The sequence below is a fragment of the Artemia sp. Qi Xiang Cuo genome, chromosome 17, assembly GCF_049724085.1.
Source record: "Artemia sp. Qi Xiang Cuo chromosome 17, ASM4972408v1, whole genome shotgun sequence".
NCBI classification, from domain to species: domain Eukaryota; kingdom Metazoa; phylum Arthropoda; class Branchiopoda; order Anostraca; family Artemiidae; genus Artemia; species Artemia sp. Qi Xiang Cuo.
In genome coordinates this window covers 25764798-25781814 of record NC_142810.1, presented here as the reverse complement: position 1 = coordinate 25781814, position 17017 = coordinate 25764798, and the positions used below count along the sequence as shown (strand labels likewise).

General features: G+C 33.6%; 1 protein-coding gene across 2 annotated transcripts in view; it reads left to right on the top strand.

Moving 5' to 3' along the window:
* Window positions 1-17017, top strand: part of LOC148942048 (proton channel OtopLc-like) — a 111486-nt gene that overhangs the window by 12186 nt on the left and 82283 nt on the right. For both annotated transcript variants that reach the window (XM_089103511.1, XM_089103510.1), the window contains exon 3: window positions 1552-1666. In XM_089103511.1, the coding sequence (XP_088959637.1) occupies window positions 1552-1666 (115 nt within the window). The remainder of the gene's footprint in view (window positions 1-1551; window positions 1667-17017) is intronic.

The following is a 17017-nucleotide window of genomic DNA, read 5'->3' as shown; positions in this document are numbered from 1 at the left end:
AAATCCTTTCTGAAAAGTTCTGTATACTTCCCAGTAACCAATTCTATATGTAAACATTCGGCGAAGTTCATAACTTGCAGATCTTCCCTTGGGGTCTGTCGGAGATTAAGTCATCCTAAAAGACATAGTTCTTGTATTTTTCGACCATGCTGAGCAAAATGACTATCTCAAATTTTGATTGGGTGACTTAGGGGAAAAATGAGCGTGGGAGGAGGCCTAGTGGCCCTCCACTTTTTTGTTCACTTAAAAAGAACACTAGAAGTTTTAATTTTTGTTCCAATGAGCCCTTCCGCGATATTCTAGGACCACTGGGTCGATACGATCACCCCTGGAAAAAAAAAAAATAAACCCGCATCCGTGATCTTTCTTCTGGCAAAAAACACAAAATTCCACATTTTTGCAGATAGGATCTTGAAATTTCTATAGTAGAGTTTTCTGATACGCTGAATCAGATGGTGTGATTTTCATTAAAGTTCTATGATTTTTAGAGGGTGTTTCCCCCTTTTTCAAAAATAAGGCAAATATTCTCAGGCGAGTAAATGTTGATGGGTAAAACAAAACTTGATGAAACTTATATATTTGAAATCAGCATCTGATTCTTTTGATGTATCTATTGGTATCAAAATTCCGTTTTTTAGAGTTTCGATTACTATTGAGCCAGGTCGCTCCTTACTTACAGTTCGTTACCACGAACTGTTTGATGCTACCAAGGTAAGTGAAAAGCTGCCCACCTGATCAAGAATTTTTGCCTATATTTGAACCTCTTATGGGGGGCCGGGAATCTCTTATCTCGAGATGTACTTTTCGGGACTTCTGGTTCCCCTCATGAAAAGATCCACAGAATTTCACAAATGTGTGCCCTCATGCCCAAGATATTCGACAGACCCCAAGAAAATACTTTGCACATACAAAAATATTGCGCGAGTCATGTTCTTCAAAGATACCCCCCTAACATCCTACTTTTGATCGGCCAAGCATATTAATGTCATATTAGATTTTACACTTCAAATATTATCCGAAATAGGAGGGGAGTTATCATCCCTTTGGTACCTGTATTGTGCGCTTTGTCAAAACATATTCCTTTAAATGAAGCCCTGTAGCCCTTTGAAACAATCCAAGTGTTCTTATACTAATAACTTTCGACTGGTATAACTAAAATGAATAAATTTCAGAATATTTAGGATTAACAGTAATTCTTTGAATTGATATTATCAAAATACATTTATTAGAGTTTTGATACCTGTTGACAAGGGTGACTCTTTACTTACCGCACTTTACTATGAACGGTCTGACAATCTCGGATAGGCCTTTTTTGCTGCTTTTCATATTTAAAACTCTCATCTTTCTGAAATTTGCCACATGTATGAACTTTTCTTTCTTTGTTGTGGTCCGGCAAGTTCTATTTGAATGAACAACTCTTCAAGTTGGTATTCCTTTGCTGATACGATTTCAGCAAAATTGCTGAAACAGTAAACAAATGCAAAACCTATATCAGTCTGACTGTTATTATTTCATTCCTTTCGAGGATTTAATCTTCTTTTCTTTTTTTAGTGCTGATGGTATGACATCACTGAGTGCTTTGTATTGCATGCTGTTAGTTGTCCTGGGTCTTGTTTTTCCGCTTGCCTCTGTAATTTCATCAAAAATTCCAACATTTTATTATGAGGTAAGTCAGTTCTAATTTCAAACCACTAGGGGGGGGGGGAGAGTAATAGGATTTTTCTACCTCGGTGACGGGCATTCAAAAGGCAGCGTGACATACTGTTGACAGAAAGTTTCGCCTATCTGAGTTAATCACACTAAAATGGTCGATCCAGTTCGTCTTATTGTAGCCTACCCCACTTTTTGAAATTTTCAGACTTCTCAGGTTTTTTTTTTATTAAGTGCCTTGTTCCTATTTGCTAGTAAGCAATAAAGATGAAATGCTCAATTTTATAAATACGAACAGGGATAATTTCATCACATGGATGGTGTTGTATCCACAATTGTCAATTCGTAAAATAATGACTTTTTGGAAGTCTGATTTACTTTAGAAATGTACTCGATACTTTTCAAGAGCTATTTCTTAACTATACGTGTGTTTAATTTATAATACATAAAATAAGTGTTGATAATTAAAAAAAAAGTGATTAATGACTTTTTTTTTGGAACTTAGAACTGTTAGCAAAAGGATCCACTGAGCTAAATGAAAATGTGGGAAATTTTCTCCATGGGGGGGCGTATTAGTTTTGCCTTATGATAATTCAAATTGCATTCGAGATTGAAAAAAAAATAAACTTTAATAAGAGCAGGTTGACTTCGGAATCGTTTTTATGACAGATTACCGTAGTGAAACATGAAACGTGTTCGTTCAAACTTTTTTTTCTGTGAAAATACTTTAATAGACTCCATTTTTGCGTATTCACGAGAAATAGAAATAAATTCTTCCTCCTTAAGAACTCCATCTCTAAAGTCATAATTTTACAAAACTTCCATTAAAACTTCAAAAAATCTGTATATTCAAACGAGGAAAAATACAGTTTTTGAACACCCCTTCCCTTCTTCTTCTGGTTTTTGGTTCTCCTAAATTTTGTCGAGTGTAAAATAATGGTTAACTTCATCACATGTTTTTATTTCCTACTACAAGTCACATGACATGCTTTGAAATTTTTGACCCGTAATATACTCTATAAAGTAGCTCTTTGTACTTGGCAACATTGAAAAGAGTTATTGTCCATAGTGAGTATTGATGTCACTATATCCAAACAGCTATGGTACATCACATGACTTAATTACCGGTCCCGAACAAAACTAGCTTGGAAGACCTTTTATGGAATTACGCAAGGGTTTTGACTGAAACAAGAATTTTTTAGACAGAGGTAGAATCTTCTTTTTAGGTAGGCTAATTAAATAAAAATCACCAGATATTTTCAAATAAAAGAAAAGAGCGACGTTAAAGCTTCAAACGAACAAAAAATATCCATATACTCTCATTTAATAAAAAACTTGTTTCTTACTTAATTTCTGTGTATTTTTAATAGCATATTCAGACTTATCCCAAATATAAGATGCATTATGTATGAAGTATAACTTTTGCACAAAAATGCGTCGAAAAAAGGTTCACCACAAAACAATTCTCTCTAATATTTTTTAATGTTCTTAGGCCTAATTGTTGTTTATTTCTTCTTTTTCTCGTTAAAGGGGCTCTGAAATGCCGAACAATAATGTTTAATTCGTGAAATTAAAATTGCCGTTGGGAGAGGAGGGGGTCCTCAGGCAGCTATTATTACGGGGATGCTCCCACTCCACCACCTTTCAGCACATAAGCACACAAATATAATCCTCTATTTCGCATTATTAATTAAAGAAACCTTCCGAAAAATAAGTTTTTCAAAGAAAAGTAAAGGCCATTTTAAACTTAAGCTCAGCAGATACAAATACATTTTAAAATTCAAACTCAAAACAACCAGAAATTACTACTAGAGGATAAATGAAACCCAAAACGAACAGAAATTAAATAAACAATCATAGCAAAAATATACAGCAAGTAATAATATAAATGAATAAATAGATCTTAAAGCGAGTAATGCTTAGACTGAATATGAATATCAAACTTAAAATGAAAAAAAATATTTTCTTATTGAAGTATAAATAAAACTTAAAACGAACAGAAATTAAATAAACAATCAATGCAAACAAACATACAATAGATATTAATGTAAATTAATAAATAGATCTTAAAACGAGTGAAACTTAAAGTGAATATGCCAATCAAGCTTGAAACGAACAAAAATCACCACAAACAAGAGTTTGGGTATCGCCTCCTTCTCTCACTGTAAAAATCTAAAACCTACTTCGTAATTGGCGCTTTACGGAAAACAAATTTTATGAAAAATATTTTCTTTTTGTACTTTATATTGAAAATAAACATTAAAATTATAGTAACATTTTGAACTGATGAGCTTTCAGCAATTAATATCATTATACATCAAATATTTAGTTTAAGTTATTAGCTCTTTATAAAGTTGTTAAAGACGAATATAGTTTCCCTACAAACAAGTGTTTAGATACTGCCTCCTTTCCTAACTGTAAATAAAAACCAAAACCCTACTGCGTCATTGGCGCTTAACTGAAAACGGATTATATTGCAAATATTTTCTTATCCAGTTCTTAAAGTATTGAAAATAAAAATACAATTACAGTGAAATAAATTCTTGAATTGATGGATCTCTTAACAATTAATATCATTATACCTCACATATTCAATTTGATGTTGTTAATACTTTCCAAGACTGTTCAAGACGAATAGAGATTTCAATAAAGTGCCAATGATGCAGTAGGTTATACACTTTTACAGTGAGAGAAGGAGGTCATACACAAACTCTTGTTTGTGGGGATTTTTGTTCTTTTCAAGCTTGATTTGCATATTCAATTCAAGTTTCACTCGTTTTAAGATTTATTTATTAATTTACATTAATATTTGCATTGTATTGATTGTTTATTTAATTTCTGTTCGTTTTAAGTTTCATTTATACTTCAATAGGAAAATATTTTTTTTTCGTTTTAAGCTTGATTTTCATATTCAATCTAAGCATTACTCGCTTTAAGATCTATTTATTAATCTATATTATTACTTGTTGTATGTTTTGCTATGATTGTTTATTTAATTTCTGTTTGTTTTAGATTTAATTTATTCTTAAATAGTAATTCCTGATCGTTTTGAGTTTGAATTTTAAAAGGTATTTGTATCTGCTGAGCTTAAGTTTAAAAGGGCCTTTACTTTTTTTTGAAAAACTTATTTTTAGGAAAGTTTTTTTCTAATTAATTTTTGTTCGTTTTTGAATGCAAAAAGTTTCAAGTTTTTAAAATTCATTATTTTAAAATCAAAATTTAAAAAAAAATCAAATAATCATCCATGTATCAAAATTTATATCAAAGTAACAATATCAAAATGAAAAAATGGGTTTGTGTCAACCTCGGAGTTCTTATTATCTGATGTTTGAACTATTTTTAACAAAATTGCTATCTCAAAATTTTTATCGGATGGGTTCGGGGAAAAAGGGCGTGGGGGACTAGATTAAGCTTCGGTCTCTTTTGACTCTTTAAAACTGAACTAGAACTTTCTATTTTCAATCAAATGAGCCCTCTCTGAAGTTTATACGAGTATCCCTTCTATAAGAACCATATACATCCCCAGAGTATAACTTACAACGCCTATCCCTGGGCCCTGGGGGGTTGTGCTGACCCTGGAGTTTAAATATCTTATGGTTGAACTATATTTAACAAAATGGTCACCTGAAATTTTTATCGGATGGGTTTATCCATCCGATACACCCAAAGGCGTGGAGGGCGGGAGGGGCTAGTTTCCCTCTGATCTTTTTCACTCTGAGAAAATTAACTACAACTTTTAATTTCCATTCAAGTGAATCCTCTCTGAAGTTTTTACGAGCATACCTTCCATAAGAACCATATATGCCCCCAGAGCAATACTTACAACGCCAGCCCTGGGCCTGGGGGGATTTTGTCGACACAGGAGTTTTTCGTATCTGATCTTTGAACTAGTTTTAACGAAATGACCATACGTAAAGGAGTTTTTGTTATATCATCTTTAAACTGTTTTTAACAAAATGGCTACCTCAAATTTTTTATTAGATGTATTTGGGGAAAAAGGCCTTGAGGGGCCAGTTGCCTTCTGATCACTTTTGACTCTTAAAAAGTTCAATAGAACTCTCAATTTCCAATCGAATGAGCCCCCTTTGAAGTTTATACGACGAACCCTTCTGTGTGAAGTGCCTCTGGGAAAAAAATAAATGGAGTGTAGGGGGAGGCTAGCTGCCCTCCAATCATTTTTGACTCTTAAAAAGTGAATTACAACTTTCAGTTTCCAATAAAATGAGCCCTCTAGGAATTTTATACGAGCATCTTTTCCATAACAACCATATATGCCCCTAGGACATAACTTACAACGCCTACCCCCGGGCCCTGGGGGGGCTGTGTCGACACCGGAGTTTTTGTTATCAGAACTTTGAATTGTTTTTAACAAAATGTCTAACTCAAAATTTTTATCTGATGCATCTAGGGCGTGGAAAAGGGGGGGGGGCAAGTCGCCCTCCAATCTCTTTTGAATCTTAAAAAGTGAACAAGAACTTTCAATTTCAAATCAAATGAGCACTCTCCTAAGTTTATACGAGCATCCCTTCCATAAGAACTATATATGCCCCTAGAGCATTACTCATAACGCCTGCCTCCGGGCCCTGGCGGGTTCCGTCGATACAGGAATTTTTCTTATCTGACCTTTGAAATATTTTTAATGAAATGGCTATTACAAAAATTTTATCAGGTGGGGTTGGTGAAAAAAGGGTGTGTGTGTGTGGGGGGGGGGGCTAGTTACCCTCGGATATCTTTTGACTCTTAGAAATTGAACTAGAACTTTCAATTTCCATTTAAATGAGCCCCCTCTGAAGTTTATACGAGCATCCCTTTCATAAGAACCATATACGAGCCCAGGACAACACTTACAACGCCTATCCCCCGGACTCTGGGGTGCGTTTTTGTTATCTAATTTTTGAAAAATTTCCAAAACACTGGCTATCTCAAAATTTGTAGCGGTTGGGTTTGGAGAAAAAAGAGCGGGGGGTGGCTAGTTTAACTCTCTTGACTCTTAAAAACTGAACTAGAACTTTCAATTTCCAATCAAATGAGCTTTCTATGAAGTTTATACGAGCATCCCTTTCATAAGAACCATACATGACCTTAGGGCATAACTTAGAACGCATTCCCCTGTGCCCTGGGGGGTTCTATTGGGGGTTCTATTGAGATATTTTTAACTTAGTGGCTATCTCAAAATTTTTATTGGATGTATTTGGGGAAAAAGGGGCGTGTTGGGGGGCTAGTTGCCCTCCAACCTCTTTTAACTCTAAGAAACTCAACTAGAACTTTCAATTTCCAATCAAATGAGCCATGTCTGAATTTTTTACGAGCATCCCTTCAATAAGAACCATATATTCCCCCAAAGCATGACTTACATCACCTGCCCTCGGGCCCTGGGGTGGCTCTGTTGACCCCTGAGTTTTCGTTATATGGTCATTGAACTATTTTAAAAAAGCTATTTCAAAGTTATTATCAGATGGGTTTGAGGAAAATAGGGCGTGGTGGCGGGGGGGGGGCTAGGTGCCCTCCAATCTCTTTTGACTCTTAAAAAGTGAACAAGAAATTTCAATTTCCAATCAAATGATTCCTCTTTAAATTTAATACGAGCATCCTTTCCATAAGACCCGTATATGCCCCCAGGGCATAACTTACAACGCCTGCCCCCGGGCCCTGGTGGGTTGTGTCGACACCGGAATTTTTTTTATATAATCTTTGAACTATTTTTAACAGAATAGCTATCTTAAAATTTTTATTGGATACAATTGGTAAAATAGGGTTTGGGGGGGGGCTGTTTACCCTCCAATATCTTTTGACGCTTAAAGAGTGAGCTAGAACTTTCAATTTCCAATCAAATAAACCCTCTCTGAAGTTTATACGAGCATTCCTTCCATAAGAACCATACATGCCCCAGGGCATAACTTATAAACCTTGCCCCTGAAGACTGCGGGGGGAGTGTCCTGCTCAAACATAAAATTTCCAGAACTTTCAAAACGCTGAACAAAATGGCTATATCAAATTTTTATTGGATGTGTTTGGGGAAATGGTGGGCGTCGAAGGGGTGTCAGTTGCCTTAGAATCACTTTCGACTATTGAAAAGGGAACTAGGCATTTAAATTTCCAATCAAATGAGTCCTTTCTGAAGCTTCTAAGACAACATTGTTTATACAAAGTCTTACATGCCCCCTAGGGTATAACTTATAACCCTTGCCCTGAGGGCTTTGGGGGAGTTGTCATTCTCAAAGACCTAATTTCAAGAAGTTAAAACTTCGTTTAATAAAATGGCTATCTAAAAATTTTGATTGGATGTGTTTTGGGAAAAAGTGGGCGTGAGAGGAGGGTTAGTTGTCCTCAAATCAATTTCGACTATTAAAAAAGGCACTAGTCCTTTGAATTTCCAATCGAATGAGCCTTTTTTGAAGTTTCTACGACAATGCTTTTTATAAAAACCTTATATGCCCCCAGGGTATAACTTGAAACCCTTTCCTTGAGGGTTTTGGGGGAGTGTCAGTAGTGGGGGGGGGGGGGTTACAGTTTCAAATGCGCCCATACGGACTACTCCTTTCTTCTATAGGTTCAAGAAGAGTGTTTAACGGCGATTGACTCTTTTGGTGACCAGGTGTCGCAATTTCAGGCAAAATTTCCGCCCAGACAAGATTTGGCACAACCAGGTGTCACAATTTTAGGTAAAATTCCTAGGTGTTTCAACTACGCGGAATGTGGTCAATATAATACACAAGTTTTAACGATAAGTTCGTAGCCCTTGCACCTGTTTCTAGGCGAGATTCCCGCCCTGGCAAGATTAGGCATGTCCAGACAAGATTTGGCACGACCGGGTGTCACAATTATAGGCGAAATTCCCAGGTGCTATGACATAATATGATTACTTGAAATGTGATCCGTATAATACAAAATTCTTAGCTTTATCAAAAGATTAAAGTAAAATTGATATAAAAAACCAAATTTATTGCAAGTAGAACATAAAAATTCTTATAAAGTATAGTAATAAAGAAATTTGGTGTAAATTGATGACTTGGAAAGTTTTGAATGTTGCTATTTCATAGATAAAAACCTAATCTAGCTGTATATCTACTCCCCTTACCTCATGCATCCCGACACTAAAATGTGGTTTTTATGAAATATGTTTTTTAACCCCTAATGCAGCTTTATCGAAATATTAAGGCAAAATTGATATAAAAAAACCTTTTTGCAAACATAACATAAAAATTCATATACAAAATATAATAATAATGAAATTGTGTGTAAATTGATAACTTGGAAAGTTTTGAATCTTGCTTATTCATAGATGAAACCCTACTCAACCTATATCCCCAATGAGTTTTTTGAAAAACTTTTTTGAGTTTTTTTTAAATGCAATTTTTAAGAAATATGTATTTTTTTTTAACTCTTAACATAGCTTTAGCTAAAGATTAAAGAAAAATTGATATAAAAACCAAAACTATTGAAATCATAAGATAAAAAATCTTATACAATCCAACAATAAAGATATTTGGTGTAAACTGATAACTTGGAAAGTTTTGAATCTTGCTATTTCATTGGTAAAAGCCTACTCTAGCTACATCCCTACTAACCTTACCTCATGCATCCTGACACTAAAATGTGGTTATTAAGAAATATGTTTTTTAACCCCTAATATAGCTTTATCGAAATATAGAGGTAAAATTGGCACTAAAAAAAACAAACTTATTGCAAGCATAACATAAAAATTCATATACATTATAATAATAATGGCACTTAGTGTAAATTGATAACTTGGAAAGTTTTGAATCTTGCTCATTCATAGATGAAACCCTACTCAACCTATATCCCCACTCTCCTTACTTATGCGCCTTGACACTAAAACGAGTTTTTTTTTAAGACATATGTATTTTCTTAACCCTTAACATAGCTTTATGTTCGATTAGGGCAAAATTGATATAAAAACCAAAACTATTGCAAGCATAAGATAAAAATGCTTATACAATCTAATAATAAAGGAATTTCGTGTAAACTGATAACTTCGAAAGTTTTGAAGCTTCCTTTTTCATAGGTAGAAACCTACTCTAGCTATATCCCTAGTCCCCTTGACTCAAGCACCCTCCCACTAAAATGTAGTTTTTAAGAAATATGTATTTTTTTACTCTTATCATAGCTTTATGGAAAGATTAAGGCAAAATTTATATAAAAAACAAACTTATTGCAAGCATAACATAAAAATTCTTATACAGTATAGCAATAAAAAAATTTGGCGTAAATTGATGACTTGGAAAGTTTTCAATGTTGCTCTTTCATAGATAAAAACCTACTCTAGCTATATTCCTGCTCCCCTTACCTCATGCAACCTGACACTAAAATGTGGTTTTTATGAAATATGTTTTTTTTACCCCTAACACAGCTTTATCGAAATACGAAGGCAAAATTGATATTAAAAAAACCTTGTTGCAAGCATAACATAAGAATTCATATACAAAATATAATAATAATGAAATTTTGTGTAAATTGGTATCTTGGAAAGTTTTAAATCTTGCTTATTCATAGATGAAACCCTACTCTACCTATATCCCCAATGATTTTTTTGAAAAAAGTTTTTGAGTTTTTTAAATGAGTTTTTTAAGAAATATGTATTCTTTTAACTCTTAACATAGCTTTATCAAAAGATTAAAGCAAAATTGATATAAAACCAAAACTATCTCAATCATACGATAAAAAATCTTATACAATCCAACAATATAGAGATTTGGTGTAAACTGATAACTTGGAAAGTTTTGAATCTTGCTATTTCATTGGTAAAAGCCTACTCTAGCTACATCCGTACTAACCTTACTTCATGCATCCTGAACCTAAAATGTGGTTTTTAAAAAATAAGTTTTTTTTTTAACCCCTTATATAGCTTTATCGGAATATAGAGGTAAAATTCACATTAAAAAAAAAACTTATTGCAAGCATAACATAAAAATTCATATACAATATAATAATAATGGCACTTTGTGTAAATTGATAACTTGGAAAGTTTTGGATCTTGTTCATTCATAGGTGAAACCCTACTCAACCTATATACCCACTCTCCTTACTTATGCGCCTTGACACTAAAACGAGTTTTTTAAGACACATGTATTTTTTTAACCCTTAACATAGCTTTATGTAAGATTAGGGTAAAATTAATATAAAAACCAAAACTATTGCAAGCATAAAATAAAAATGCTTATACAATCTAATAATAAAGGAATTATGTGTAAACTGATAACTTGCAAAGTTATGAAGGTTGCTATTTCATAGATAAAAACCTACTCTAGCTATATCCCTAGTCCCCTTGACTCAAGAACCCTCCCGCTAAAACGTGGTTTTTAAGATATATGTATTTTTTAACTCTTAACATAGCTTTATCGAAAGATTAAGGCAAAATTTATATAAAAAACAAACTTATTGCAAGCATAACATAAAAATTCTTATACAGTATAGCAATAAAAAAGTTTGGTGTAAATTGATGACTTGGAAAGTTTTGAAGGTTGCTATTTCAGAACTAAAAACCTACTCTAGCTATATCTCTACACTCCTTACCTCATGCATCCTGACACTAAAATTTGTTTTTTAAGAAATATGATTTTTTAACCCCTAACATAGCTTTATCGAAATATTAGGTTAAAATTGACACTAAAAAAATAAACTTATTGCAAGCATAACATAAAAATTCTTTTACAACCTAATAATAAAGAAATTTGGTGTACATTGCTAAGTTGAAAAGTTTTCAATCTTGCTATTTCATATGTAAAAACCTACTCTAGCTGTATCCCTACTCCCCTTGACTCAAGCACGCTCACACTAGAGTTTGGTTTTTAAGAAATATGTTGTTTAACTATTAACATAGCTTTACTGAAAGATTAAGGCAAAAGTGATATAAAAAAACAAACTTATTGCAAGCATGACATAAAAATTCTTATACAGTATAGTAATACAGAAATTTGATGTAAATTGATGACTTTGAAAGTTTTGATTGTTGCTATTTCATAGCTTGAAAACCTACCTGATGCATCCTGACACTACAATGTGGTTTTTAAGAAATATGTTTTTTAACCCCTAAAATAGCTTTATCAAAATATTAAGGTAAAATTGACAATAAAAAACGAACTTATTGCAAACATAACATAACAATTCTTATACAATCTAATAATTAAGAAATTTGGTGTACATTGCTAAGTTGGAAAGTTTTGAATCTTGCCATTTCATAGGTAAAAACCTACTCTAGCTATATCCCTACTCCCCTTGACTCAAACACCCTCACACTAAAATGTGGTTTTTAAGAAATATGTTATCTTAACCATTAACATAACTTTATCAAAAAATTAAGCCCAAATTATTATGAAAAACAAACTTATTGCAACCATAACACAAAAATTCTTACACAACCTAATAATAAAGAAATTTGGTGTAAATTGATAAATTTTGAAGTTTTGAATCTTGCTGTTTTATAGGTAAAATCCTACTCTACCTATATCCCCGCTCCCCTTAACTGATGCACCCTGACACTAACAAGTAGTTTTTAAGAAATACACTTTTTTAATCCTTTTATAGCTTTATCGAAAGATTACGGCAAAATTGATATAAAAAAACTTATTACAAGCATAACATAAAAATTCTTATACAGTATAGTAATAAAGAAATTTGGTGTAAATTGATGACTTGTAAAGTTTTGAATCTTGCTGTTTCATATGTAAAACCCTTCTCTACCTTTATCCCCACTCCACTTAACTGCTGCACCCTGACATTAACAAGTAGTTCTTAAGAAATACACTTTTTTTTAATCCTTTAATAGCCTTTTTGAAAGATTACGGCGAAATTGATATAAAAAACAAACTTGTTGCAAGAATAACATAAAAATACTTATATATTCTAATTTTAATGAAATTTGATGTAAATTGATAACTTGGAAAGTTTGGACCTTGCTATTTCATTGGTTAAACCCTTCTCAAGCTGTATTCCCACTCCCTTTAACTCATGCACCCTGACACTAAAATTTGTTTTTTAAGAATTTTTTTTTTTTAATCCCATAGCTTTATAGAAAAATCAAGGCAAAACTGATATGAAAAACAGAGTTATTGCAAGCATAACATAAAAATTCTTATACAATATAATACTAGAGAATTTTGGTTTAAATTGATAGCTTGGAAAGTTTCGAATCTTTCAATTTCATAGGTAAAACCCTACCCTAGCTGTATTCCCATTTCCCTTAACTGATGTACCCTGACACTAAAATGTGGTTTTTAAGAAATATGAATTTTATCTCCTCTGAAATATAGGGATTAGTACTTGAAAACACCTTCCTGGGCCCTAGTTTAGACTGTGAATCCATTCCTGATTGCACCTTATTCATCTAGCAGACTAGGTTTTGAATTTAGCGAAAGAATTTTAAAATTTATGATTCATCTTGAAACAAATGCAAAAAAGTGTCTCTTTTTTCTTCGTTAGCGCGTTTCGTTTGGTAGCGAGAATACGTATAGTGAAGTCGATATTTTTTGTTATTATTACTGTCGTCAGCAATAAGACTTCTGCTGCATAAGGCGTAATACTTAAGGTCCATTAAAATTGTGATTTTGCAACAAAACAAGAATTTAATTGATGCATTGTAACAGGCAGGTGAGCTTAACAGATCAAAACTCATTAGCATTGGGATACTTGCACGCTCACATGTGGAAAGGGCTGGAAACTTGCAATCCATTCAATCATTCTAGAATGCGAGAAGGGAATTTTCCATGCGTGGAATAGGCTATTTCGTAGAATATATTTCCCGAATCAAAATATTAGGAAATATAAGGCCTTCTTGGTCCAGGTGTCTAGCGCACACTATCATTTGGGGAAATCTCTATCAAATCTTGATGCAGACAAAAATCTTTGGAATATAAAGGTTCCCTGAGAGAAAACTGTCTTAAAGAAAATGAAATCTCTTAAAGTATTACGTAAGACTCACGTGTGTATCGTGGTTACTCAATACCCTCGTGTGTGCCCTCCTCAGTTACAACCGGGGATTCTCCACGGCCCCTGAAGAAACAAGTTATGCAAGATTATGTCATTCTAATGACAGGTAAACATTCCCCTATTATATAGCAACCAAAGAAATCTCGAAGAAAAATGTCTTGAGAAAAACGTCTTAAACAACTTCTTGAAATATGTTTAGAAAAATCTCGAAACGTCTTGGAAAAACGTCTTGAAAAATGTCTGAAGAAAAACTTCTTGGAAAAATGTCCTGAAAAAAATGTCCTTAAAAAACACCTTGAAATGTCTTGAAACGTCTTAAAAAACGTCTTGAAGATAAATGTCTTAAAAAATGCCTTGAAATATCTTGAAAAGTCTTGTAAATATCTTAAAGAAAATGTCTTAAAAATATCTTGAAATATCTTCAAACATCTTGAAAGCGTCTTGAAGAAAAATGTCTTCAAAATGTCTTGAAAAGTCTTGAAAAAAGTCATGAAGAAAAATTTCTTGCAAAATGTGTTGAAATGTCTTAAAATGTCTCGAAGAAAACACTCACTATGATGTAACGCTTACATTTGCGTCTTGACTAGTGGCCCAAGTGAAGTCTTTTCCTGGCCCTCATAGGTTTTTTAACCATAACAAGCACCTGCATCTTGTAGGAAATTAATAACACCTACGTCTTGAGGGAATCTCCGTTAAGCTTCTTCGTGATTAGCGGTAAAGAAGAAAAGAGTAGTGGCTCTGGGCCATTTTAAAAGTAGTGAGGGGATACTACTTGTGTTTGGATCATGAGCCACCAAAATTACAGACTGAAAAAAGAGTCAACAAAAAATGTTTACCATCAGTTCAATTCTTATGTTCTTCCTTGGGTGAAGAGAAACCAACTCACAAGAAAAAATAAGAAAAGATATCGGCTTCCTCAAAATTTGTCTGAAAAAACTGATTATCTGAACGACTAGCAGCTCAAAATTTTAAGTCTATGGACCTAAGGGATTTCTAACATAAATGAAAAAAGTCTAGTTTAGAGTCAGGGACCCTCCAAAAAGGTTGTCCAAAAGGACCCATTTGTTATAAGAATGCTAAAGTCAACACACTTTTTTAACATGAATACCGAGAAAGCTATTAGAACTTCTTGTGACGAACATAGTGGTTTTCATTAGAAGTGATAATTATCATGTGAAATTTTTGCAGTAGAGCCTAGCAAATTTCACAAAACAAATTTTACTGATTAATACGTTCCTTAAGAATTTTAGATGGACACTAGCGGGGGAGGATGGGGCGGTGAAAGAGGCTATTGTTTGTTCCTGTTCTAGTCCTATGTAGGCGGTATCTACTATTGATTTTAACTTCGTTGAAAATTTTGAACTAAAACGTAGCATAAATTTGAATATATTTTCAGAATATACCCAGTCGCACCAAACCACGGCAATGTGGAGGGAACAAAATGTAGTTTTCAAGATCTATTGTTAAGAGGCAATTTTTATTATTATTCCAAATGAAAATATAAAACGAGTAAATACAATAAATTATCACTTAGCGATTTCTAAGCAAAAACTGGACCGATGTGATTTATTGTCCAAGTGTGCTACACCACTGAAACCACGAAGCATGCAAATGAGCTATTGAGTTTTTACCTGAACGATCTTGAGCCTATGATCTGTAGATGAATGTTTGCATTTGAAACCCTTCTTGGTACATAAAACTCATGAAGGAAAAAACGCAGGACTCTAACTGATCTTGGCAAAATTTTGCATTATTTTAATGAAGTTCCCATCAATCCAAACATTGACATTGCCTTAAGAATGGTTCTTAGTATGCCTGCCAAAAGCTGGACAGGAGAATGATTCTTCTCCACACTTCTTCGGGTGAAGAACTACTTAAGATCTTCCCTTTGCCACGACACATTGATATCATTATCTCTGCTCACTATTGAGGGAAGGCTGATTCAAAAGATGCCGTACGGTGATGTCATAAGCACCTTCAAACAAAAAAAAAGGAGGAGGAAGACTTTATCAATTGGCTTTGAAGATAAATAGTCCTACTTACAAAATAATGCATAAGGCGTACATACATTTATGTGTTGCTATATACCAATGGATAAAAATTATTTCTAATACCTTGTTGGTTTATTCATTTACTTAATAACCCCAACTTACAAATATTTGATTATCAAATTATTATCCCAAGTGGTGCTAGCGTTAAAATAAAAATTTTCATCATAAATATTATTGACCTTCCCTCTTTTGAATGAATACGAAACGGCAAAAACGCTTTAGCCTAGAAGGATCAAAAAGTTAAATCCGGCCCTGGGGATTCTGATTCTTTAAGTGCTCAAAATATTGTCCGACTTTATGAATTTTCTGTTGGCTCCTTTGCATTTATGTCAATTGAGGGGTGAGGCAGCTGACTTTCCAAAGATGTTTTGTCCTCCTCCTCAGATTTTGGGAGAACACCTTTCTTGAATTTACGTTGAAAAGTGTCTTTTGTATTTTCATTGGACAAATGGAACCCCCCCCCCCCCTTGTGCTCCGTCTAACTCTAGGCCTATGTATATCCCATTTGCATTTGGAAAGATTATTGAACTTTTTTTGTACGTAAGAATTGTTAATTTTCTTGACGAGAATAGCTATTTTAGTAAGTCCCAATTCGGGTTTTGCAAAGGTCACTCAACAGAGCAGGCTATTTTGGTAGTAACCAAGTTTATACATGATGCCTTTGACAAGGATGAAATTCCTGCTTCTAGTTTACCGTTTATTCAGTTTCAGTTTAGTATTCAGTCTAGAGTTCATTTTATTGACGGGGGCGATGTTATATGAATGTCTTGATACCGGTATGATACAAATAAAGTTGGAGTACCCCAAGGTTCAATTCTAGGTCCTCCGTTGTTTTTAATTTATGTTAGTGTATCTGTAATTCGATTGCAGACCTAGGACTGAGCGTTCTCTTCGTTGATGACACAAGCTGTATTGTTTCCGGAATTGATAAAGATAGTGAGAAACATAACTGGACTCTTGCATTTGATAGTCTAGTAGTATGGTTTACGACAAATAGACTTGCTCTGAACTCTTTAAAAACCAAATTTACGGTATATTTACTTGTATCACGAGCACTTCCACATCTGAAGGTGATTAAGTCTTCTCTTTCAAGTACAGAGATATCACATGCTGAAATTATCCGTTATATAGGAGCTACTTAAGTCAAGTTTAAGTTGAAAGTCACAAAATAATATTGTAAGGTTGGAGCTTAAAAGAAACATGGGTATTTTGCACCTAATGAAATGCTTTTAGGCTCTCGAAGCGATGCGTTCTATTTTTTCGGTCTTTTTCATTCTTACCTAAAATACTATCCACTTATAAACTTGAATATTTTCAGATCCTGTTTTGTTCCACTCTAAAGATAACAAAATAAAGTATTTTAAAAGTTT